Raw genomic sequence first — 27,925 nt, forward strand, 5'->3', positions numbered from 1 at the left:
AAGACAAAAGTCTCAATGACTTTTTCTCCAAAAGACAATTGATTACCCCAGCACTATTCATCTGAATAGTAAAATGATTTTTTAATGATTTGTACAGCCACTTTTATCATATTATACTCACATGTTTTAAAGTTGCTTTTGACTTTCTTTTCATGTTCATTAATATAGCCATTTTCTTTCATCATAAAGCCACATTTTTTTTCAGTTTTATTTATTTATTTATTTTTATACTTTACAATATTGTATTGGTTTTGCCATACATTGACATGAATCTACCGTGGGTGTACATGTGTTCCCCACCCTGAACCCCCCTCCCATCGCCCTCCCCACCCTATCCCACTGAGTCATCCCAGTGCACCAGCCCCGAGCACCCTGTATCATGCATCAAAGCTGGACTGGTGATTCGTTTTACATATGATATTTTACATGTTTCTCTGCCATTCTCCCATATTATCCTGCTCTCGCCCTCTCCCAGAGAGTCCAAAAGACTGTTCTATACATCTGTGTCTCTTTTGCTGTCTCACATACAGGGTTATTGTTACTATCTTTCTAAATTCCATAGCCACATTTTTAAAATATCTAAGGTTATACAATACTTTTTAATATTTCATAGACCAATTTTTTCTCTGGATTCCTTTGTATTGGAGATTGTCTCACCTTTAAAAATGTATTTCCTAACATTTGACATTTGAATGTTCAGAGAAACACAAGCACAATTTTATAAATATCTTGTACAAATATCATTATTATATAAATTGTGATTTTAAGATAATTATGATTTCCATAATAGCAAACTACCTCATTCAAAAGTCATATGATTCTTTCCATTCATTTAAATTAACATTATTCAATAAAGTTTTTCATTGTTTTTTTGTCTAGAGTTGGAACCTATCTTGCTGATTTCATTTTTAGATAATTTACTTTTAGTGGTGCTATTTAAATAAGTTCTGTTCTTTATACAATCTATGTGATTTTTATAAAAGGAATCGCATTCCCTTCTCCAGGGCATGTTTCCGACCCAGGGATCAAACCTAGTCTCCCACACTGCAGGCTGATTCTTTACCATCTGACCTACCAGAGAAGCCCCTATATATTTATATCTCTATACAACTCTTCCTCAATTTATAATTTATGTCTTGAATCAATTGCAAGTCCAAAGTATAGTAAGCTGAAACTCTATTTAATACACTAACCTATAGAACATCAGAACTTAGCCTAACCCACCTTAAGTGTGCTCAGTCTACCTACAATTGAGTAAAACCATCTAATGCAAAGCCTATTTAATAGTAGAGTGTTGAAAATCATATGTAATTTATTGAATACTGTCTGAAAGTGAAAAGTAGAATGGTTGTAAGAATATTAGTTATTTAACTTTGTGATGATGTGGCCACATATGAACTGCTTCTCACTGCCCTGCCCAGCTTCACAAGAGAGTATTGTACTTCATATTGCTGGCTCAGCAAAAGATTAAAATTCAACTTAAGATTTCTATTGAATACATACCACGTTCACACCATCGTAAGCTGAAAAATCATTAAGTCAAACCATTGAAACACATTCGGGGACTGTCTTTATATAGCTGTATATCAGTTTATTATCATTTTACAAATATTTGTATTGGATCTAGAATTTCCTTGGTTGTTTGCTTGGTACATATGAAAGTGTTATGGTGATTATGAAATGCTTGCAATACCATCCTAAAAATTTAGAAGGGATTACCTAAAAAGTAAAGACTCATTTGTCCTTGAAAGATATTTTCTCTGCAATAATACTTTTTTGTAAGTACAAGAATTTTATCTTGAAATTATATTTTTCATAAGTATGTAGATACATGAAATTTTTATTATATGAAAACTTCAGAATATATCATTTTTAATAATGATATTTTCTTTAAAATTTGAGGTCTTAAGTATTTTAAAAAGTATCCAATGCTTTAAAATTTTTCCAGAATTCTTCTCAATATTTATTGTTTTCCATAAAAATGTATATACATCTGACTAATTTAACCTTTCCAAAAGTTTGATGGCATCAGGATACATTACTTATTATTGGGCCATGATGTTCTTTGGTCATTGTATAATGTGTTTTGCTGTATTAGCCATAAATGTTTGTTCTGAGTTAAAACAATGCATTTTTTTCCTGGTTATTCCTTCACTATCAGCTATTGCTATTTTCAACTGTCTCAGACCATTTTGATTTGCAGGTTTGTAAAAAGTATTGAAAGTCACGTAACTAAGCTTGTGCTCTCTCTGCTCAATCATGTCCAGCTCTTTGCAACCCCATTGACTATAGCCCACCAAGCTCCACTGTCCATGGCATTACTCAGCAAGGGTACTGGAGCGAGTCTGCCATTTCCTCCTTCAGGGAATCTTCCCTGATGCAGGGATGGAAACTGTTTCTTCTGAGTTTCTCATTGCAGGTGGATTCTTTACCACTGAGCCATTGCAGAAGCCCTGTTACTAAGCTTATTAATATTATATTAAAATTACTGTGTGGGCTTCCCAACTGGCTCTAGTGGTAAAGAACCCACCTGCTAAGGCAGGAGATGCAAGAGACCTGGATTGGATCCCTGGGTAGGGAAGATCTCTTGGAGGAGGATATGGTAAACCCACTCCGGTATTCTTGCCTGGAGAATCCCATGAACAGAGGAGCCTGGTGGGCTAGAGTCCATGGGGTCGCAAAGAGTCATACATGACTGAAGCAACTTAGCAGGCAAAAGAAAAAAAAAAAAACTCTCTGTGATACCTGAAGTCCTTTCTATTGGGTTGAATAAAAGCCTTTAGCTTCTTTATATTTTGTGGCATCTATTTTGTCTTTAGAAAATTCCTATCATTTTATTCTATGCAGTGTTCAAGATAAGTATCATTGCTAAATATTTGAATTATAGATATGAAATAAACCATCTGTAATTTATAATCACATTTTACTGTATGTATGAACAATTCCAAAGATACCTAGAACCACACTTTAATAACATATTGAGCACTTTTTTCTCAGTTTTGTATTTTAAGAAAGGAGTTTGCTGTTTGTTTTGTCAGAAAAACACTTTTGTGTTTGTATTTTATCTAATATCTTCTGGTTATGTTACTGAAGTTGGAAAAAATATACATTTAAAAATGAAAAATAAAATGAACTATATTACTGCTATAACATATTGACATAAACACTTTTTAAAACAAGTACCAACTTTTAGCTCACAAGTGGGTCACAGGTCCAGGAAGGCATGTCTGGTTTCCTCTGCTCAAGATCTCAAAAGGCTTGAAGCAAGGTGCTGGCAAGGCTGTGTTCTCATCTGAAGCTGGAAGCCATCTTCCAATGTCATACAGATTACTGAATGAGAGTTTATGAAAATAGGCTGCTATTTGGCCTGCAGTCACACATTTTAAAGTTGTGCCTCCACTTTGCAGGCATTTGAAATAACCAGTGATAGTTTCATAAACAAAGGAACCCCAGAGTAACTATGTCTTAAAATAAAATTTCCTTTTTAATCTCTTCCAAATGCACTGCTAACCAACACTTCCTGTTCTTAGTTGCTCAGTTGTGTCTGACTCTTTGCAACCCTACAAGGCTCCTCTGTCCATGGGGATTCTCTAGGCAAGAATAATGGTGTGGGTTGCCATGCCCTGCCCTCCTCCAAAAGATCTTTACAATCCAGGGATCGAACCCAGCAGTTCACTCTTATTCATATTTTGTTTTTAATTTATGTAATGACAAATAGTATCTTTACTTTAAGGAACAACACAGGGTAATATTGCTTAGACAGAATGGATTCATCCTTTCTCTGATTCAGGAAACCACCAAGGGGAAAAGTAAAGGAAACAACAGGACTAAAAAAAAAAAAAAAGTTGATAAATGTTTGCAAGTATAACACAGGAAGTTTATATAGACAACTAATGAGGTAGGCTGGTGAAAAAATTCCTTACAGAATATTATTATTATTAACTTTCATTAGAAAAAGAGCAGGCATATATTTAACTTCATGATCATTGCAAATTAGATAAAATATTTAGGTTACATGCTGACTAATGAGGAAATAATTTACTGACTACTATAGTAAACTCTACAAATCAAGAAATACTTTTTTTTTTTAATTTTTATTTTTTTAAATTTTTTAACCTCCCATTAAAATAAATAAATTTATATTTGTTTTATATTACTAAAATTTCTTTTCTTTTTTTTTTTTAACTAATCAAAACTGAAGAGTAGAGTGAACATAGACTTTGGTTTCTGGGGTAGGAAAATAATGCCTCCCAAAGATATCTATGGGGCTTCCTTATAGCTCAGATGATAAAGAATCTGCCTGCAATTCATGAGACCAGGATTTGATCCTTGGGTCACGAAGATCCTCTGGAGAAGGCAATAACAATCCGCTCCAGTATTCTTCCCTAGAGAGTCCCATAGACAGAGGAGCCTGGCAGGCTACAGTCCATGAAATTGCAGAGTCAGACAAAAGCGACTAACATGTATGTATGTATGTGAAGTGAAGTTTCTCAGTCGTGTCCGACTCTTTGCGACCCCATGGACTGTAGCCTACCAGGCTCCTCCCTCCATGGGATTCTCCAGGCAAGAGTACTGGAGTGGGTTGCCATTTCCTTCTCCAGGGGATCTTCCCGACCCAGGGATCCCCAGGATATGAGTATGTTAGCTTACATAGCAAATGCAGGAAAGCGGCTGGTTGTGAAGGGAATACAGGTTGCTAATTAACTGACCTTAAATAGATTTTTCTACATTAACTCAAATTAAATTCAGGTGAGCCTATTATAATCACAAGAATTACTGTCAGAGAAACACTATGTTGTGGGACCTGAAGATGGAAGAAGAGGTCACAAAGAACATGTGAGGCCTAAGCATCACTTCTCTAGAGCCTCCTGAAAGAAAAAGTTGCCAACACCTTGATTTTAACACAGGATCTAATTTGAACGTCTGACCTTCAGAACAAAGAAATAATGTGTGTTTGTTAGGCTGCTAATTTGAGATAATTTTTTTACAATAGCCATAGTAAATTTAAACAACCTTAAAATTTTGCATAATGAATATAGGAATGCATTCCTATTTCTGATGTAGTTCCGTTCAGTTCAGTTCAGTCCAGTTGCTTAGTCGTATCCAACTCTTTGCGACACCATGAATTGCAGCACGCCAGGCCTCCCTGTCCATCACCAACTCCCGGAGTTCACTCACGTCCATCGAGTTGGTGATGCCATCCAGCCATCTCATCCTCTGTCATCCCCTTTTCCTCCTGCCCCCAATCCCTCCCAGCATCAAAGTCTTTTCCAATGAGTCAACTCTTCACATGAGGTGGCCAAAGTACTGGAGTTTCAGCTTTAGCATCATTCCTTCCAAAGAACACCCAGGACTGATCTCCTTTAGAATGGACTGGTTGGATCTCCCTGCAGTCTAAGGGACTCTCAAGAGTCTTCTCCAAAACTACAGTTCCAAAGCATCAATTCTTCAGTGCTCAGCTTTCTTCATAGTCCAACTCTCACATCCATACATGACCACTGGAAAAACCATAGCCTTGACTAGACAGACCTTTGTTGGCAAAGTAATGTCTCTGCTTTTGAATAGTTACTTTAGGATAAAAATATATAGGTCACCTTTGAAAACTATAGCTAGAGGAAAAACACTGTAAAAACTAAAAATCCTGCCATGTGTTGAGGTTTAAGACGTGCCTAGTTTGCTTGAATGAGACTTTGAATCTCAAATCCAGTTCTCAATTTTCCCTTTGAATAGCAACCAACAATCTTTGGTTGTTCAGAAGCCATTGACTTCACATATTTTCAATGATTTTCTCTTAGAAAGATGACTATACTTTAGATTCCCGGCAGAAAATTCGATCAAGGTTTTTGAGATTAAGAAAATAGTTGTTCAGACATTTATTTCCTTGCATACCCAGATCTGCAAAATATGGATTTCTTGGCAATGGATTAATTACGATTAGGTTATACTATTTCTTCTGTCATGATTTGTCAAGAGTTAGTCATAAGAGAGAGGCATTTGCATATAACATACAACTCAGTTTTGAGACATTCATGGCATTCCAATGCTATTAAGCTTTGATAATTCAGATGACCTTTAAATTGTTTAATACTTTAGTTCACCTTGGAATTTCAATTTTTATGTATTTGAATAAAACTTTTAATATAAAACATAAAGAATTCACCTACAATGCAGGAGATCTGGGTTCAATCCCTGGGTTGGTAAGATCCCCTGGAGAAGGGAAAAGGCTACCCACTCCAGTATTCTGGCCTGGAGAATTCCAAGGACTGTATAGTCCATGGGGTAGCAAAGAGTCGGACACAAATGAGAGACTTTCACTTTCATAATAATTGCATTTAAGCATAAAATAAGCAGATTTATTTAAATAGTATTTTATGTTAATAAACTGTATCAAATAACTTTCATGAATATTAAAGTTCATTTTTACTCTAACAATAGTACTATAATACTTCATATTTAGCTATATGAAAATTAGCTCATGTATTTAATAACATCAGAAAGCCAAATTTAATTCATTATAACTCAGTATTTATATTATTACTGCTTTTTCACTTTTGAATAAAAATTGAGCATAATTTACACCATTTTTACTTCAATTAGTAGAACTTTTCCTGCCAAGTTGTTTATATTTGTTTAGTTCATTGCTTGTTAGGTTCTATGAGTAAATGAGACCTCTGAAGAATGTCTTCCCTAATTTGCAAACTTGTAATATATTACAAGTAAAATAATTTTTAGAGCATAAGTGAAAGTACACAAAACGTTGACTTGTAAATGTAGGGATATTTAATCATTAAAGATGTAACATTGATGAATATGAGTCTAAACATGATGAAATAAGGAGCAAGATCAGTGTTTACTGGCTTATAATTTATCATATAAACATTTGTGAATTAGTTCAAGGTAGATATTTTTAATGTGAAATATTTAACTGAACCCCTTAAAACATATGTCATTAATGATTTAGCTTATTTTTTCAATTTCAATTTTACTAGTCAGATTCACTGCATTTCTCAAACTTATACATTAGAAAGCTTTTAGGAAAGATAAGCTATTTTATTTAGATTATAACATAGTTGATAAGGATAGGAGATCATTTCATGTCTCTAAATTCTATTGCTATTTCCTGGATGCATTTTATTAAAAATAAGGTTAAAAAAAAAAAAAGCATAGCTAACATTTGCGTATCTTAAAGCTGACTTTTAAAACCTTTGTTATTTAAGACATAAGACAAATTTTAAAGCAATTTGGTAAAGGATTTGCTAAATTAACCTCTCTTCAACTCTCAGAAATTATACAGATAGCATGTGTAACTTAGTTATTTAAAAGGACTTTAATATATTTCTTTTTAGGCTAGGCTTATGTTACATTTTTTTTTTATAGCAAACAATGATAAAGGGAAGCTATAAAATTTACAGAACTGTCATGCTAAATAATGATTCCATTGAGTCAGTAGTTTAGCATGAGATAATTATGTAATTCAAATAAGCTGAACATTTGTGTCTATTTTAATCATTAATGCCTTCTCTGCCAAGAAGAGAAAATAAGGTACTTAAGTTACTACTCCCTTTGTTTTCTTGCCAGCTTTTTCTTCAAGAAAAGTGAATGGGACAAGAACGTTTTCATATAATAATTTGTGCAGTGTCTTGGGAAGATTATTTTTTGGATTCATAGTAAACAGCGACTTTTTGATTTATATTTTATCAGGAGCTACAACCATAGAGAAATATGACCTCAGAACAAATTTGTGGATCCAGGCAGGGATGATGAATGGCAGGAGATTGCAGTTTGGTGTGGCTGTTATTGATGACAAACTCTTTGTAATTGGAGGTCGAGATGGCTTGAAGACATTGAACACTGTTGAATGTTACAACCCCAAAACCAAGATTTGGACTGTTTTACCACCAATGTCAACGCATAGACATGGTCTAGGTAAGATTCTTCTTTATTGATATCATTTTTGGAAAGTATTTTATTGAAAGTAAGAAAGTGAATGAAAGTGAAGTAGCTCAGCCGTGTCCAACTCTTTATGACCCCATGGACAGTAGCCTGCACCAGGCTCCTCCGTCCATGGGATTTTCTAGGCAAGAGTACTAGAGTGGGTTGCCATTTCCTTCTCCAGGGAATCTTCCCGACCCAGGGATCGAACCCAGGTCTCCCACATTGTACACAGACGCTTTACTGTCTGAGCCACCAGGGAAAGTAAGAATGTGTGTTCAAATATAGTATTATTTTGATCAATTATCATTAACTTGAGATAAGCTGTGAACTCATTTGGAACATATATATATATATATATATATACACACATATATATATATACACACATACACATGTTGATGTATATATATGTTAATATATATATAGGAACATATATATAGATAGATTCTTGACATTTTCGTATGTTGACCACTGTGCATGACCACTGTGCATTAAACTGTTAAAAGAGTGATGTTAAATATACCAAGATGAAATATCCCTGGTTTCCATCAATGGATGAATGGAAAAAGAAAATGTGATACATATACATGATGAAATATTGTTCAGCCATTAAGAATAATGAAATTCTGCCATTTGCAACAACATGGATGGGCTTTGAGGGAATTATGCCTAGTGAAATAAGTTAAATAGAGAAAAATAACCATATGACCTCATTTACATGTGGAATCTGGAAAAAAAAAAAAAAAATCATGGATTTAGAGCAAAGATTGGTTGTTGCCTGAAGCAGGGTTTTGAGAGTGGGTGAAATGGGTGAAGGGACTCAACATTAAAAATTTCCAGTTATAAAATGAGTAAGTCATGGGGATATAATGTACAGCATGGTGACTATAATTAATAAAACTTTATTGCATATTTGAAAGTAGTAGGAGAATGGATCTTGAAAGTTCTCATCATATGGGGAAAAATTGCAACCATGTGTCAAGATGGATGTTAACTGAACTACTGTGGTGATCATATACAAAATATACAAACATTGAATCATTATTTGTACAGGAAACTAATGTGCTGTATCAATTGTATCTCATTTTCTTAAATAAAATAAAAGCAAGGACTTGTAAAAAATATACCTAGATGAGTAGACCTCAAGTTACTCAGTTTTCAAAGTTCTCAGTTTTCAAAGTATGATACTCATACAGCATGAAACATTCATCTACTATGAATAGAAAATGCAGGACTATCATGGAAAGACCAGAGTAATACAATGTGGAAGAAGAAACAGTTAATGTGAATTGAGAAAGCAATTAAGGTGATTTTCTCTAGCATTAGTGGATAGTCAAATCTTTGCATTTAATTGTTGCCATCTTGAAAAGTCCATGGGGAGAGGGCAGAACAGATTTAGGACAAGAGTGACTCATCAATAGGCACTAGAAATCAATATAATAGGATTCAACTGATCTCCACTAGGGAGTAACCTGGAGATGGGGTGAACTGTATTTGGATTCAGAAGTTCTGGGTGTGAGTTTTCAATCTATCATTGGATATTGGCTTGATTTGGGGACAGCAGTTAAACTGTGAGTCTTCATTTCTTCATTTGCCACCAATTTAAGGTTAAGAATTAGATTAAAATTGAATGATGATAATGAATGTGAAATCACTTGTAAATTATAAATTCCTCAACAAATATTTGAAAAAGAGTAATATAATATAGATCCTGAATTTGTGTTTCTCATCCTGTGGATTGTAAGAAGTCCTAGTTAGTTTTTTGAAGACCTGAAATATGTCAGATAGTTGACTAAGTACATTTAGAAATATACATTAGGCCAGTCCAGGTTTGATGCACGATACTGGATGCTTGGGGCTGGTGCACTGGGATGACCCAGAGGGATGGTATGGGGAGGGAGGAGGGAGGAGGGTTCAGGATGGGGAACACATGTATACCTGTAGCAGATTCATTTCGATATTTGGCAAAACTAATACAATATTGTAAAGTTTAAAAATAAAATTAAAAAAATTTAAATTAAAAAAAAAGAAAGATAATGAGGTCTAATTGCAAATTTACTGATCCAGACTTTCAAAAGAAAGCAAACTCATAAAGAATTTAAAAAAAAACAAAAATTAATGGTAGTTTAAGGTCTTCAGCACTAAAATATAATTCATATCTGCCATCATCTAAGACAAACTTTAAAAATAGCTCTGAACTAAAACAACTTATCTTTATGTTCTTCTGATTTACCTCCACTTTTATCAGTTTTCTGATTTTTATTTTATTTGCCATAGTTAGTAAATGTCTTGCTCTGTGATATGCAGTGAGATTACAAGATTGCCCATGTATCCCATATTATACTCCAAGTGGCAAGACACTAAAGTAAAATTTTAATATAAAATAAAAACTCAAAATAATTTAGTTGACCTATATAACTTTCCCTCACCTAGATTTGTTTGAAAAAAATCCTTACATGATTATATTAGAAAGCCACATGAGTTCTTGGTTGTTAAAGTTGAAGATGTGGTCAAAGACATTTCATAGGTATCAATAAATGAAGATTGATTCTTTCTGCTGGATAAAATAGCAAATAAAACTGTATTAATGTTAAGTCTATGATATCAGGAAGTAATGCATCTCTCTAGGGAATGAAGCTAATGAAGCCCACAATTGCCTCAACATGCTGCGTTTTTATTTTAGCATTATATTTGTGAAACACATAGTTCTATAAATCATGTCTTCTTTCCCACAACATTTATTTTGTATAAAATTGAATAAGTCATTCTTACAATACACTGTTTGCAAGTAAGTAGTTTTAGGAAAAATTGATAAAATAGTAATATAGCTGTTGTTGATTATGGATTTTCTATATGCCATGCTTTGTGTTGCATGTTAAATATATGATAGGATTTGTTTTTGTTTGTTTAGTTTTCAACTGAGATAAAATTAAGTGTTAAAGTGTAGAATTGAGTACTTTTGAGTCTATTCACAGAGTTATGTAGTCATCACCACTATCAAACTACAAAATATTTTTATCACCCTAAAAAGAAACCCTGTAATCAATAGCAGTCACTCAATATTGCCCCATCTGCCTGGCCCCTTTAGCAAAAATTAAACGATTTTCTGTCCTGGTGAAATTGCCAACTCAAGATAATTCATTTAAATAGAATCATATAATTTGTGGTTTTCTGATTTGTTTCCACTTTTTGGTTATTATGAATAAAACTAAAATGAAAATCCATGTACGTATTTTTGTATGAATATATATGTTAAGTTCTGTTGGATATGTACATATGAGAAAAGTTGTTGAATTACACGGTAGCTCCATCTTTAAATTTTGGAAGAACTGCCAAGCTATTTTCCAGAATGGCTGTTCCATTTTCCATCTCCTCAGCAAAATATAAGGGTGCCAATTTTTCCACATCCTTGACAACACTTGTTACTGTTTATTCTTTTTCTATTATAATGATCGCAATGTTATCTCATGATTTTATAAAAATTTCTCTAATGAATAATTTTGAGAAATATTTCATGAGCTTATTGACCATTTGTACCTTCTCTGGATAAATATATATAAGTTTTGTTCAGGTTTTTTTTTTCTTTTATTGTTCACTTTATATTCTATATATGAGTTTTCTATCAGATATAACATTGCAAATATTTCATTCCATTCTATGGGTTCTAATTTAACTTTTTGATAAGACCCTTTGAAGCACAATAACTATTGACTTACTAAAGTTAAATTTATTTTCCTTCCTTTTGTTGCTTCTGCTTTTGGTGGAATATAAGAGAAAGTATTTTCTAATTGATGGTCATAAAATTTATGCTAATACTTTAGAAATTTTATACTTTTTGGTCTTAAATTCAAAAACATAATCTATTTATTAATATGATGTGAGCTAATAGTTTAACATCATTTTTACATGTTGTTTCACTGTTCTTTGTTGAAAAAAAATCTTTCCTTTCCATTGAGTTATCTTGGTGCATCATCAAAAATTTATTGGCCATAAATATGAAGATTTATTTATAGACACTCAATTCTACTCTATTAATATCCCTACCTATACTTACACCAATACCACACTGCCTTGATTACTGTAACTTTGTAATAAGATTTGAAATTGGATAATGTCAGCTCTCTGACTTATGTAGGACTGTGTTTAATAGCCACATATCTGTTATTGTCATATAAATTGCATATTTATACATTATACATCTGTCTCAATACAGTTTTAAAATTATTACTTTATGCAGATGTCTTTATAATGACAGGAGAAAATAAAGTGTCATAAATTATTAAAAATACAGTTATTACCTTAATAGAGTTCTTTACTCTTCTTGTGAATTTATGTTCCTATCTAGAAATGTCTACAGCCTGACCCAAAGGACCCCTTTCAGGGAAGACCTATTAGCAACAAATTACCTTTATGTTTTGTTTATTTATTTTTTAAAATCTTGATATATGATCATTTCTCCTTTATTTTTAAAGGACATAAAATTCTTAACAGTCTTTTTATGTTAACACTTTGAATATGCCATACCATGTCTTTTGGTCTCCTTGATGAGAAATCAACTGTTAATCTTTTTGAGAATCCTTTGTGCCTGATAAGTTGCTACTCTTTTGCTACTTATAAGATTCTCACTTTGACTTTTAACAGTTTGTGATATGCCTATGTGTGCCTAGTTTTGAGTTCATCCTACTTGTAGGTTATTGAACCCAGCTATCTCCCAGTTCAGCTGAGCTCCTGATAAGGCAGAGTTGTAAACTGACCACTGAAGTGTTGAAAGATTGCCCCAACATGAACACTGAGCCCCTAAGCAAAGGCAAGTTTTCTTTCTCCTTTCCTCATAAAGGTCTTGGCAGAAGTGCCTGAAGAAGACCTCTTGCCAAGACTCAGACATGGATACCTTAGGATGAAAGGTGGCTGGGAGAGAAATGCCAATATGTGAAGAGCATGATCAGCTAGATAATCTGAGTCCTTCAATGCAATTTTCTTGAAAGTTTGCAGTACTTTGGTTTTGCACCAAGATTGGTATAGGGATAATAGCTTTCCCCTATGAGACCTGCCAGGTAAAGCCTTTGTAATAGCTTATGATCAGGTTTAAAACATTATAAGTAGATTTTTAGCAGGAGCTAGACTCTTCATGACTTATCTTTCATTCCTGCTTACACAAATCCTCAAGGTCAGATAGAGATGAAAACTTATTACCTTCACAGATTTTACCTGTGTATGTGCACATGACCTTTAAGAGTACCAGGAATATGTCAGTTTTTGCAAATTTCTCCATGGACATCCTTTCCCCAGTTCTTCTGTTGTTGTTGTTTTTTTCAGCTTTTTGTTTGCTTTAACTGTTTTCACCACCTCAGGCTGCATTGACATTAAGTAATTGCCACTGATTTTTTTTTTTTTTTCCTTGACACACATCCTGGAGCATTCTCAGTAAGAAGAAGCCTTAATCAGGTGAAACAAGAAACTCTTGCAAGTGTAGGTTTTAAGAAAACTACAAGACCCATCAGAATAATAGCAATTTCCTAAGAATGAGACTTCTGAGGAATCTCCAAAATCTGTCCAGAGCCCTTCATTGGCTGATATGCTGTTAGATTTCATCACTACCTTGATCGTGAGGTTGTTGGTTTTCAAGATTACTGGACAGTTAGAGAAAAGGTGCTTGGAATAAAACCATAGAGCTCATTATTCTTATGTAGATTAAGCTGTTTTTATTTTTTTCTTGAATAAATCTCTTTAAATATTTAATATTTTTATTTCTCTTTCAGAGTTCTGATTTTGAAACATTTTGTCAGTGTTCTCATTATCTTTTATTGTGTCATTGCTGCAGATGTCAACAATAGAAATGATTTTTTTGTGGGTACAATAAGCAAAAACTGGCTAATCTATAAGAAAAGGAGTCTTTTGAAAACATAATGGCTACTAAAACTTTACAAGTGTCTTATATGGTCTAGCCATCAGCACAGGAAAAGATTTTAAAAGCAATGAGAATAACACTGATGTTGGACTTTTGTCAACTATGTTGGTGAACAATGACTCTTCCCCATAGATGGTGAAGTTAGCCACCCTTGAGCCAAAAGGACACATACATAACAGACAAACATAAGTATGAAACTTCAGGCTGTACACAAACCAAAAAAACCCAACAACTGAAAAACAAATAAACATAATGTTTAGCTTATGAAATTGATTAGATATCCTGAAACATGGCTGAAATTAAGACAGACTTATTAATTCAAGTGAAAAAATGACACCCCTTGGAAAGTCTGATAAGGACAAACATGCTTCCAGGAAAGGTACTGGGTGCCCCAACTGGCATCGTTGCTTCTACTCACTCTAGAGATCTGTGAGATAGCTCTGAGTCACTGACCTCAGCTTTTTAGACAGGAATAAGAGGCAACTCAAACTGTTGTCATCTATCATGGTAGACAAGGCTGTTTCAAATGGCTGATCATATGTGTGAACATTCTTAAAATAAGAAGGATATTCCCATTCAGAGGCAATGTAAAAAAAACATGTTCAATCTGTATTCGACATTTACTAACTGATTAAATACTCACAGTTCAGTTCAGTTCAGTCGCTCAGTTGTGTCTGACTCTTTGCGACCCCATGGACTGCAGCATGCCAGGCCTCCCTGTCCATCACCAACTCCCGAAGTTTACTCCAACTCATGTCCATTGAGTCGCTGATGCCATCCAACCATCTCATCCTCTGTCATCCCCTTCTTCTCCTGCCTTCAATCTTTCCCAGCATCAGGGTCTTTTCCAGTGAGTCAGTTCTTCGCATGAGGTGGCTAAAGTATTGGAGGTTCAGCTTCAGCATCAGTCTTTCCAATGACTATTCAGGACTGACTTCCTTTAGGATGGACTGGTTGGATCTCCTTGCAAACCACAACCACCTTATAATTTAGACATTTTTGCAGTTTTAAGGTTTAAAAAATCATGGACCAAGTGGCCAATTAGCTTTCCCTATGTCACCCTCCTTGTAAAGAAGATTTGTACTTGTTATTTTTTTAGCTCAAAAGTCATATTTTTTTTCTAATATAACATGCTGTTGCCAATAAGTTAATAATAATAACAAATATTTTTGTTTTTCAATTGCTAAGTTGTGTCTGACTCTGAACAACCCTATGAATTGCAGCATGCCAAGCTTCCCTGCCTTTCACTATCTCCCAGAGCTTGCTCAACTCATGTCTGTTGAGTCAGTGATGCCATCCAATCATCTCACCCTCTGTTACCCACTTCTCCTCCTGCCTTCAATCATTCCCAGCATCAGGGTCCTTTCCAGTGAGTTAGTTCTTCACATCAGGTGGCCAAAGTATTGGAGTTTCAGCTTCAACATCAGTACTTCCAATGAATATTCAGGGTTGATTTCCTTTTAGATTGACTGGTTTGATTTCCTTCCTGTCCAAGGGACTCTCAAGAGTCTTTGCCACACCAGTTTCGAAGTATTAACTTCAGTGCTCAACTTTCTTTATGGTCCAACTCTCACATCTGTACATTTGTACTGGAAAACCCATAGCTTTAACTATAAGTATCACTTTTGTAGGCAAAGTGATGTCTCTGTTTTTTAAAACGCTGTCTACGTTTGTCATAGCTTTTCTTTCAGGGAGCAAATAGCTTTTAATTTCATGGCTACAGTCACCATCCATAGTAATTTTGGTACCCAAAAAAATAAAATCTGCCACTATTTCCACTTTTTTCCTATTTATTTGCCTTGAAGTGATGAGACTGTATGCCATGATCTTTGTTTTTTGAATGTTGAATTTTAAGCCAGATTTTTCAGCCTCCTCTTTTACCTTCATCAGGAGGCTCTTTAGATCCTCTCTAATTTCTGCCATTAAAGTGACATCATCTACATATCTGAGGTTGTTGATATTTCTCCTGTTTGTCTTGATTCCAGCTTGTGAGTCATCCAGACCAGCATATTGCATTATGTAGTCTGAATATAAGTTAAATAAGCAGCCTTGACCTACTCCGTTCCTAATTTTGAACCAATACATTATTCCATGTCTGGTTCTAACTATTGCTTCTTGACCTGCATACAGGTTTCTTAGGAGGCAGGTAAGATGGTCTGGTATTCCTGTCTCTTGAAGAATTTTCCACTGTTTGTTGTGATCCACATAGTAAAGGCTTTAGTGTAGTCAATGAAGGAGAAGTAGATTTTTTTTTTCAATTATCTTGTTTTCTATCATCCAGAGGATGTTGGCAATTAGATCTCATTTCTCTACCTTTTTTAAAATCTAGCTTGTACATCTGGAAATTCTTGGCTCATGTACTACTGATCCCTTACTTGAAGGATTTTGAGCGTAATATTGCTAGCATGTGAAATGAGTGCAATTGTATGGTAGTTTGAAAATTCTTTGGCATTGCTTTTCTTTGGGATTGGAATGAAAACTGACCTTTCCCATTCCTGTGGCCACTGCCAGATTTTCCAAATTTGTTGGCATATTGAGTGCAGCACTTTAACAGCATCATCTTTTAGGAGTTGAAACAGCTCACCTGGGATTTCATTACCTCCACTATCTTTGCTCATAGTAATGCTTCCTAAGGCCCACTTGACTTCACACTCAGGGCTGTAGCTCTAGGTGAGTGACCACAGTATCCTGGTTATCTCAATCACTAAGATCTCTCTTTTTTTTTTTTTTTTTTTTTTTTTTTACAGTTCTTCCATGCATTCTTGCTTCTTCTTCTTAACATCTTTTGCTTCTGTTAGGTCCATATTGTTTCTGTCCTTTATTGTCCCATCTTTACACGAAATAGTCTCTTGATATCACCACTTTTCTTGAAGTAATATCTAGTCTTTCTATTGCTTTTTTCTATTTCTTTGCATTGTTCACTTAAGAAGGCATTCCTATGTCACCTTCCTATTCTCTAGAACTCTACATTCATATGGAAATATATTTCCCTTTAGCTTTTGCCTTTAACTTCTCTTCTTTTCTCAGCTATTTGTAAGGGCTCCTTAGACAATCATTTTGCCTTTTTGCATTTCTTCTTCTTGGGATATGGTTTTGGTCACCATGCAATATTATGAACCTCCATCCATAGTTCTTTAGTCACTCAGTCACTCCAATCTACTCCCTTGAATCTGTTCATCACCTCCACTGTATAATCATAGGGATGTGATTTAGGTCATACCTCAATGTCCTAGTGGTTTTCCCTACTTTCTTCAATTTAAGTCTGAAATTTGCAATAAGGGGTTCATGATCTGAGCCACAGTCATTTCTTGCATTGGTGGAAGAGGGTATTTGCAATGGCCAGTATATTCTCTTGACAAAACTATGTTAGCCTTTGCCCTGCTTCATTTTGTACTCCAAGGCCAAATTTGCCAGGTATCTCTTGACTTCTTACTTCTACATTCCAGTCTCCTCTGAAAAAAAGACATCTTTTTGGTGTTTGGTGGAGTTCCATGGTGGGAGCAGGGTAGTGACCAGAGCCCTGAGTTCCTAATGTGGTGGGGTAGGAGGTTATGAAGCACTTCTCACCACTCTGGGGCAGCTGGGCTTGCCAGACCTGGACAATAACTCTGAGGAGCCAGAGACGAGGAAAGATGGTGGCCAGCTATTGGCCAGTGGTGGGCCATGTGGGTAGCAGAAAGTTCCCAGGACAGCCAGCAGCAACAGTGAGGCCAAGGAGCCCTCAGTTCATGATCATCCTCCAACCTCAGCTCCAGCCTTCCCTGTACCCCCTTCCCAGAAAATCCAACAGGTCCTTTGGCCAGCCCCGACGTGGCACACTGACTGACACCCACTGGTGAGTGAAGGTTTACATGCCCAAGGGCCAAAGAAGAACCAGAATTTGGACAACCAGTGTGCAGGGCATGTCTGTCCAGTTACAAACAGTGGCTGAAGGACATGTCCCTGGTAGTCAGGGCATGACAAAACATGGTCCACTGGAGAAGACAGTGGCAAACCACTTCAGTATTCTTGACTCAAGAACCCCATGAACACAAAGAAAAGTCAAAAAGATATGACACTGGAAGGTGAACCTCCTAAGTCAGTAGCTGCCCAAAATGTTCCTAAGGATGGGCCCAAAAACAGCTCAGAAAAGAATGAAGTGGCTGGGCTAAAGTGGAAACATCGCTCAGCTGTGGATGTGTTTGGTGGTGAAAGTAAAGTCCAAATGCTGCAAAGAACAATATTGCCTAGGAACCTGGAATGTTAGGTCTATGAATCAATGTAAATTGGACACGGTCAAGCAGGAGATAGCAAGAGTGAACATCGACATTTTAGGAATCAGTGACCTAAAATTGACTGGAATGGGTGATTTTAATTCGGATGACCATTATGTCTACTATGGTGGGCAAGAATCCCTTAGAATAAATGGAGTAGCCCTCATAATCAGAAGTGTCCAAGATGCAGTATTTGGGCACAAAGTCAGTAATGACAGAATGATCTTATTTCATTTCCAAGGCAAGCCATTTAGCATCACAGTAATCCAAGTCTATGCCCCAAGCACTAATGCTGAAGAAGATGAAGTTAAAGAGTTCTATGAATACCTATGATATCTTCTAGAACTAACATGTAATACAATACTCATATTTATATATTTTTTAAAATTTTATTTTTTAATTAAGGTTCATTCTCTCATTTTATGTACACAAATTAAAACACATGCACACAAAAATATCAGTTTAGTGTCTGAGTGTCTCAAACTGTTAGCATGTTTGACTGTGAAAATTTCTATAGAATGAATTTGAGGAATGATTCAACCAAGTATGTCAGATTTGAAATACAGACATAGATTTAGATATAGACAAATGAATAAGTATATGAATAGGTAAAGAAATTGACTAGATATATAAAGTTCTGTGTTAATTTATATAAATTTCTCAATTTCACTGAGTGAAAAAGGGGAAAATGCTGATAGTGGTATGTTTGTTATTTTCATATCAATCATTTAGCTATACTAAAATGATACAATTTGAACTAATAAATCAGGACCAAAAGTCTCTATATTCTGCCATTTAAGGATTATCTGTTTTATAGGCTGGTATCCCATTTGGCCTTCCTAGCAGGAAAACCTTCTATGTATATAGACTCTAGGAACTTATTACCTAATATTATGGATTCACAAACTAACAAGAATTCCTGGAATATTTCAGGGATTAACAGAGAGAGAAAGATATATATATATATAATGCAACTTCTCAAAACACAGACATGGTTCAGTTTTAACTTAAAAAAAAAAAAAATTAAATAAAAAATAACTTAAAATACCAAAAGCAAAAGTAACACAAATGTATTTGGTATTCTTTGCTAGTCACCAAAGATATTCAGTCTTTGAAATAATCAATTATATAAAAAAAGGGAAAAGTATAAAAAAAAAATTCAAATTTGTTTGTTGAAATAAAATATTAAATAGAATTTTGAAAAAAATAAAATTGGCATCATTGTCATCTCTAAAAATCATTAAGAGTAAATAAATTAAAATTATGGCAAAACAGATAAGACAAAGAAATAGTCAGTATGATATTGTTATTCATGGTAGTTTTAGAAAAAAAATATTGAGAAAGTGAGAGAGAAAATAAGAAATAATCTGAGAGAATTTCTCTGAAGTATAATACATGGTCTCTGCTGACCTGAAGTAAATAACCAGATATTTTTCCAACAAAGATGGGTTTACTGGGCCAACAAAGAATTGCTATGGTAAGCTATATGCAAGGTCCCACATAACAAATGAAGGAGAACATTTTTATGGAGAGGAAAAGGAAGTTGGGAGGATTATAGTAAAGAGTCCGTGACATTTTATTTTCTGGATCTTTGCCAGGAAAGAAGAGGAGTCCTTCTGCTACTGTCTCAGAATCTGAGAGCTCTCCTTTCTGGTGTCCCAATTCTAGTTAATTGAAATTCCTGTTTATTATTATTATTATTTTTAAATTTCCCCTTTAGTAAAAAAATTTTTTTTTAATTCAGTGTTGATCAAGAGTTATATCTAGTTTCAGAGACTTTTTGTCCCTAATATCAGGAAGGACCTTTCTAAGGTGTACTGTCTTATATCAGAAGGAAAGTGCACAGATTGGAAACCTATTATGATCACATTTGAGTAACAAAGAAGAGTTGGAATCACTTTCTGTCTAAAGTCCATATATTATCAAGATCATCATCATTGGAGCTCATCTGAAGCATTACATCATCATCGTAAGTTTGGGAGACACATTTATGATAGGTCTCACCTTGATAGTTTGAGGAAGTTGTCTCCTCAAATGTTCTCTGCTTCTATTGTAGAAAATGTTTACTTTTAGGTTACCAGATAATGTGCAGTTCCAGTCAGTGTTCAGTGCTTTCTTTAGGTGTATCACATGAATCAAAGAACCTTTTTGGTGAAGTTTGTTGGCACAAGGGTTAGTTAGCAGTACCCAGAGAGTATGAAGAGAGTTTTGTATTTTCCAATTGACAAAATCTCCAGATTGCAAGATGTAATGCTTAATGTCTTCATCTTGAGCACACTGTGAAAAGATTTCTTTCTTTACCAGAACATGGTTATTTTTAATAGAAGCATTTATGCTTTTGCAATACGAGAGTATTTTTTATCAGTTGTGGGTCAAAATAAATAGAAGGCAAGTATATTAAACTTCCTGTGATTATCTCACAGGATCAGAGTTTATAAATTCCCAAAGGGGTGAATCTGAAGTTTAGAAGGACCAACAGCAATGCTCTTGGTCAAGGTGTTTGGAGGGTCTTGACAAATCTTTCTAGTTGAGTCTTCATAATGTTGTTAATGCTTTGGACTTAATCAGAGGATTGAGGGTGGTAAGCACAGTGAAATTGTTGCAAAATAAGCCAAATAAGGCAGAATTATAGAAGTACCTGGCCAGGAAAATGGTTTCCTCTCTCTTTATGAAGTTTGAGAGGCATTCCCCCAGGTATGGATAATATTTTCAAAAAATATTTTAGCAGTAGAAAAGGAAATAGTCTGTAAGCAAGGAAAGGTTTCAGTCATACAAACTAAAACTAAAATATATTTATATCCATAAGACCGAGGAAGTTGTATGATTCATTTGCCAGAACTCAAATGGTCCATTGGAAAGTTAAAAGTTTGGGAGCAGTACATACAGGCTTCCCCAGGCTGTATGTTGCACATATGGAACAAGAGAGGCAGGCACATTTTGTAAACTTTTAAAAATTTTACCACCGATATCGATTCATGAACACTCTTATTTTGTCAGTAGACGAGTTGTTTAATGCACATACTGTTATTAAGATTCTAAATTTTAGAGTTTCTAGTAAGACTGAGTTGGTATTTGGTCCAAACCAGAGTTTTATCCAATTAATAATTTAATTTTCATTGGCTGAATCCTTGCCAGAAAAGAGACTGTCTTCCTGTTGGGTTCCTCTATTGTTACCAGGTATGAGAACTCCACTGCTGTTCTCTCAATTCTATTTTATTGAGGTTTTTATTTATTTATTTTCATACCTCTAAAACGAGTAGTCCAGAGGGCAATCAGAAAAATGAGTGAAAAAAGAACACATTCACTCTATCTGTATCAAATTGCAGAATATCAAAGATAAAGAAATAATTACATACCTCCCGAAGAGGGAAAACACATACTTAAGCTAATGAGAAAAATAGCCATGTGTGAATAACAAGGAAATAACTGCAATAAAATACCAAAATCCACAGAAAAGAAAGGATGACCAGGCTGTCAGGCTTTTTAATAGCAATGCTATTGTCCACAGATAATGAAAGCATTCTTCAAACTTCTGATGCATAAACTTCTGATGCTCATTTATGTCACGCCAAACTATACCTCATGCTATGAAGGGAGGGAAAAAAAAAGACATCTTCAGATATTTTGATTTTGCTGATTTCAGCAAGGATATGTACCTCAAAATCTATTCTCACAAACGTAAGACTGAAAAAAGAAAGATGCATCTTAAGAAAAAACAATCTTCTAAACTTTTTCATTCTCCTCTTTCACTTTCATCAAGAGGCTCTTTAGCTCCTCTTCACTTTTTGCCATAAGGGTGGTGTCATCTGCATATCTGAGGTTATCGATATTTCTCCCAGCAATCTGGATTCCAGCTTATGCTTCTTCCAGCACAGTGTTTCTCATGATGTACTCTGCATACAAGTTAAATAAGCAGGGTGATAATATACAGCCTTGACATATTCCTTTCCCAGTTTGGAACCAGTCCGTGGTTCCATGTCCAGTTTTACCTGTTGCTTCCTGACCTGTATATAGGTTTCTCAAGAGGCAGATCAGGTGGTCTGGTATTTCCATCTCTTTCAGAATTTTCCACAGTTTATTGTGATCCACACAGTCAAAGGCTTTGGCATAGTCAATAAAGCAGAAATAGATGTTTTTCTGGAACTCTCTTGCTTTTTCAATGATCCAGCAGGTTGGCTTAAAGCTCAACATTCAGAAAACTAATATCATGGCATCTGGTCCCATCACTTCATGGGAAATAGATGGGGAAACCGTGGACACAGTGTCAGACTTTATTTTTGGGGGCTCCAAAATCACTGCAGATGGGGATTGCAGCCATGAAATTAAAAGACGCTTACTCCTTGGAAGGAAAGTTATGACCAACCTAGATAGCATATTGAAAAACAGAGACATTACTTTGCCAACAAAGGTCCGTCTAGTCAAGGCTATGGTTTTTCCAGTGGTCATGTATGGATATGAGAGTTGGACTGTGAAGAAAGCTGAGTGCCGAAGAATTGATGCTTTTGAACTGTGGTGTTGGAGAAGACTCTTGAGAGTCCCTTGGGCTGCAAGGAGATCCAACCAGTCCACTCTAAAGGAGATCAGTCCTGGGTGTTCATTGAAAGGACTCATGCTGATTCTGAAACTCCAATACTTTGGCCACCTCATGCGATGAGTTGACTCATCAGAAAAGACTCTGATGCTGGGAGGGATTGGGGGCAGGAGGAGAAGGGGACGACAGAGGATGAGATGGCTGGATGGCATCACTGACTCTATGGACATGAGTTTGAGTAGACTCAGGGAGTTGGTGATGGACAGGGAGGCCTGGCATGCCAAAATTCATGGGGTTTCAAAGAGTCAGACATGACTGAGCAACTGAGCTTAACTGAATGTTAGGATTCAAAGATCTCCTTCATTATCAGGAAAGATAGAGGATAAACAGTTGTACTTTCACAGAGTTCTTGATCTCATGGGAGAAATATCTCATTAGATAATCTCTTTGCCAAGAGCAAACACAGGGTTGTTTCCCACCTGCAGACACTTGGTGAGTCCTAATATGGCACTGGATTTTCCTTCTTCTTGTTGCTAAGAAGCCCGGTTCCACCTCCGGCCTGTTATACTTGGCTAAAGGAAAATTGCTAAAGCCATCTGAGGATGCTTAATTTACAACTGAGGGTGAACTGGGGTGAAAGCCTGGGGAATCTGTGTATATGCATCCAGAAATGCTCACCTGCCAGAAGAATAAAACAAATGAGGTTTCATAAACTAGCCAAGGGAAATGTGAAGTTAAAATTAAAATATCAAGAAACAATTTTCAAAACAATGTCATGAGTATAACTTAATAAAATTCTTGAATATAAGTATGAGGAAAGAGAACCCAAAGTGACATCTATTATCAGTGTTTTCCCTGACTTTTAGGAGCTATACTTATAGCAACAAATAATGAATGGACTGAAGAAAATAGCAGCCTAATAAAACCTTGCAGTTGTTTGTGATATGATCCATTAGTCTAGAAAATTCCATTTTGAACTGTCAGTTTTCATTATCTTAGAAGGAACACTTGCTTCAGCTTAGCCTTTGCTACTTTAATTACATCAGTATGTATCTGTCCTCTTCATACCTCTTTTATTTAAAAAATAGTATTTGTCACAAAACTAAGGCGTCTACATTTCTTTAAAAGTTTGGTAATTTTCACAAGAAATACAATTCAAAACTGCCCGCTCAGTTTTATATATCAGATTTTTAAAAAAACACTGTGAAAAGAAAAAATACATATGCATATAATGAAGTAAGTTGACAATGTAAAAAAAAAATTACTCTGTTGATACTACATACCCAAATACATGTATGCAAATATATACACAGATCCACAATTTTAAATACATATGCATGTCTGATTGATAAAACAGGGAAAGTTCTAAGCATGATATGGGATATAACAAGAAGTTTTTTAGAGCAAACAGCTACCATTTTCATTTGAAACTTTAAAGTTTGAGTAAACAGAAATTTATAAGAACAGTTTTCTTATTACTTCGACAGATGTAATATAGACACAGACATGTATATACAGCTTTAAATAATATTTTAGAGCCTTTAATTTTTTTAACTTTTATTTAGCAGTTCCTCTGGGAAATATTATGCATAGAACATTAGTAATGCCAGCAAAAAAGAAGGAAAAGAAAGAAGGGAAGGATAAAGAAGAGATAAGAAATAACAACAAACACCTTTTCAACAGAATGTGCACTTATAAACTGTGATTTATAAACTCTAAATATTAGTGAAATCCTCGTTATATATTCAGTCTTCTGTGATCCTATCAGTTGTTGAATTCTAAGCTTAGATATTCCCTGGTGTCTTTCCACTGAATTATGTTTTTTTTTTTTTTTCAAATAAACTTTTACTGAAGATATTTTAATACTAAGAATTCAATAGGTGCTGAGGAAAAGGAGATAAGTAAGAGAGAAGAATGACCTTCAATATTGTACATACTAGTTGTGAATGCTCTCTTACAAATAAAAATCATTAATCCAGGCGTAGAGATTCTGTGTTTGGTTTGTAATGTAATATCTTACCTATTCTATTACTCATTTCTGAAGTAAAATTTTATATCACAAATTGACTGGTCCTCAACATGATTCCGCAGCCATTTGTGGATAACCTATCTCTTAAATCTGCCTGCAATGCAGGAGACCCCGGTTCAATTCCTGGGTCAGGAAGAGCCAATGGAGAAGGGATAGGCTACCCATTGAAGTATTCTAGGGCTTCCCTGGTGGCTAGCTGGTAAAGAATCTGCTTGCAATGTGGGAGACCTGGGTTCAATTCCTGGGTTAGAAAGATCCCCTTGAGAAGGGAAAGGCTACCCACTTCAGTATTCTGGCCGGGAGAATTCCATGGACTGTATAGTCCACAAAGAGTTGGACACAACTGAGCAACTTTCAATAGTGTAAAATTTGTGGACTGAGTATGAAGAATTCCTTTTGCTATACTCTACTCCAATAAAATGCTAAAAACTACTAAATCTTCTAGAACAGGTATCCCCAACCTCCAAATCTAACACCTGATAATCTGAAGTAGAGCTTTTAAGTAATAATACTAGAAATAAATTGCACAGTAAGTGTAACCTGCTTGAATCATCCCAAAATGATTCCCCTCACCAGTCCATAGAAAAATTATCTTTCATGAAACTGGTCCCTGGTGCCATTAAGGTTGGGGACTGCTGTGAGAACACTGACCCTTAAAACTAGTATCTAAACACCAAGCTTCTTCATTATGAGAAACTTTGATAAATGTACTTGTTTGATCTAAGAGTCACAGTTTTAAGTTTCTCTCTTTGAGCAATTGGTGAGTTTTCTGTCCCAATAACATTGTGGATAATATGGCTAATTATGTTTCCCTATATGAATTAAATGTTATAAAGTCTACAATTAAATTTGCAGTCTAAAAGTAACAAACATGCATGCATTTTTTTTTGTAGCAATCTCATATGGGGCTCTATTTTATCTTTCTTTGATTGTTTTGCTATCATCTAATTTTACTAAAATATATCCATCCCTATTTACATGTCTTTGGAATCACCTTAAATTTTCAATAATAAGATGAGGTATTAAGTTAAAGATAAGGCTAGAAGAACTGGTTTAGTTAAATCCAATAAGTTGTTTGTAAGAATGTTCATTTGTTAAGTTATTCCATCATTCAAGTAGAATTAAAATTGTACTACTACATGCTTATGTTAGGATAAAAAGATGAATGAAATATTATACTTAAAGATCTTACATCTGAGTAAGGAGACCAAAAAAGTTAAAAGACAATTTAAATGAACTGTTGTACGTATTAATACAATAAGTAAGAGTATTATGATCATATTCTTTTAAGTCACAATGGATAGGTTAGAAAGGATTCTAAAGAAAAGTGATGCTGAAACTAACTATAGAGTATTAATAATCAAGCAAATTGAAGAAAAAAATATATTTCAGTCAACAAAACATGTAAAAATATCAATGTGAAAAAGAAGCATAGAATATTTGAGTAGCAAACCACAAGGTTATTTGAACACAAATTTTCTGGTGTTGCATTGTCTTATGGATATATTTTAATGGGTTCATGTTGATATATGGCAAAAACCAATACAATATTGTAAAGTTAAAAAATAAAAAAAAATAAAAATAAAATATAGCAAATATAATTTTATTCATTTTTAATATACAGTATAAGAGAAGGAGGAGCATACCTAATATGACCTCCATAATCCCACTTATAATAATATTTAATTGAAATTTAAAATTTAATAGCAAAATATTTATTTTGAGAAAATTTCTTGTGCATCATTGGCTTGGTACATTTGAATTTAGCTCAGATATCAAAAAGCAAAAGGCATAAATTCACCTGATATCTTTTTCTTAGGTTAAATAGGAAATAGATGAAATGGGATTTTTAGAAACCATGAGCGCAATTTGGTCACTCAGGTGAATCACACATAAATAGCTATTAACAGAAAAGGAAAAGTATTAAATCAACTACAGAAACTGTACCACTTCAGTTTCTGTCATTTTCATTATAACAACTAATTTATTGCTTACATTTGCTTTATCTGGGGAGATTATTTTATTTTATATTTTATCTTTTTTCATAGATATCTTCAACCTGAATGATCACATGAATTTTCCATGTTCCAATTTAAAATGCATGTTAAAATTACATTTAATAGAAGATTTCTTCATTTTTAATAATTTCCATCTCAATATGCTGGTGGTAATGGGACACTTGGAGAAGGAAATGGCACCCCATTCCAGTACTCTTGCCTGGAAAATCCCATGGATGGATGAGCCTGGTGGGCTGCAATCTATGGGGTGGCTAAGAGTCGGACACGACTGAGCGACTTCACTTTCACTTTCACTTTCATGCATTGGAGAAGGAAATAGCAACCCACTCCAGTGTTCTTGCTTGGAGAATCCCAGGGATGGGGAGCCTGGTGGGCTGCCGTCTATGGCGTCACACAGAGTCGGACATGACTGAAGTGACTTAGCAACAACAACAAATGGGATACTAGAGCAAGCAAAACAAAACAAAACAAAACAAGTGTAGATTAATAGATATCTAAATCTGCAGAATGGCTAAGAGACTCCAGAATGCTAATTTGACACTTGAGAAAACAAGTCCAGAAAGGTTAAATAGCTTGCTGAAGTTTATTCAGTTTATTAATCATTTGGTTTGGAATTCTCCATGAATTTGGGATTTGTTTTGTTCTGCTTTGCTACTTACATTAATTTTCTACTTTATTCTGATTATTTGCAGATTACTATTTCTAGAGTAGATCAAGTATATTTTTCACAGTCTGATGAGTCCAGGGGTGAGCAAGGTTTTGTGAGTCTTAAAGATGAGGCTTTTCTTAAGAAATATAAATATAATAGCCTCTTGAACACATTGTTAGAGCCATTTCATGGGCCTCAGAAGGAGCCTGGTGAGAGGACTGCTAAGCCTTAAGTTTCATCAGCCTCACAGGAATTATTTTCTCAATGAGCAGTATTACCAACGTTTACTCGAAGATCATATTTTGCTTTAGTGAATACATAAGTTGATGTGTTTCTCTTTTTATGGAAATCACTAATAGGGTTTTTTACATATGAATTCATATCATACTCAAGAGTATTGTTATTGTTGTGTTTTCACTAAGTCGTTTGTGACTCTTGTGACCCCATGGACTGTAACTCACCAGGATCCTCTGTCCATGAGTTTTCCCAGGCAAGAATACTGGAGTGGGTTGCCATTTCCCTCTCCAAATGATCTTTCCAACCCAGGGATCAAACCTGTGTCTGCTACTTTGGGACACAGATTCTTTATTACTGATCCACAA

At 34.9% G+C, this 27,925-nt stretch overlaps 1 protein-coding gene across 1 annotated transcript in view; it reads left to right on the top strand.

The window, feature by feature from the left end:
- KLHL1 (kelch like family member 1) overlaps positions 1–27,925 on the top strand; it is a 273,341-nt gene that overhangs the window by 161,495 nt on the left and 83,921 nt on the right. The window contains exon 5 of the mRNA XM_044926884.2: positions 7,702–7,926. Coding sequence (XP_044782819.1) covers positions 7,702–7,926 — 225 coding nt within the window. The remainder of the gene's footprint in view (positions 1–7,701; positions 7,927–27,925) is intronic.

The sequence above is a fragment of the Bubalus bubalis genome, chromosome 13, assembly GCF_019923935.1.
Source record: "Bubalus bubalis isolate 160015118507 breed Murrah chromosome 13, NDDB_SH_1, whole genome shotgun sequence".
Taxonomy (NCBI): Eukaryota; Metazoa; Chordata; class Mammalia; order Artiodactyla; family Bovidae; genus Bubalus; species Bubalus bubalis.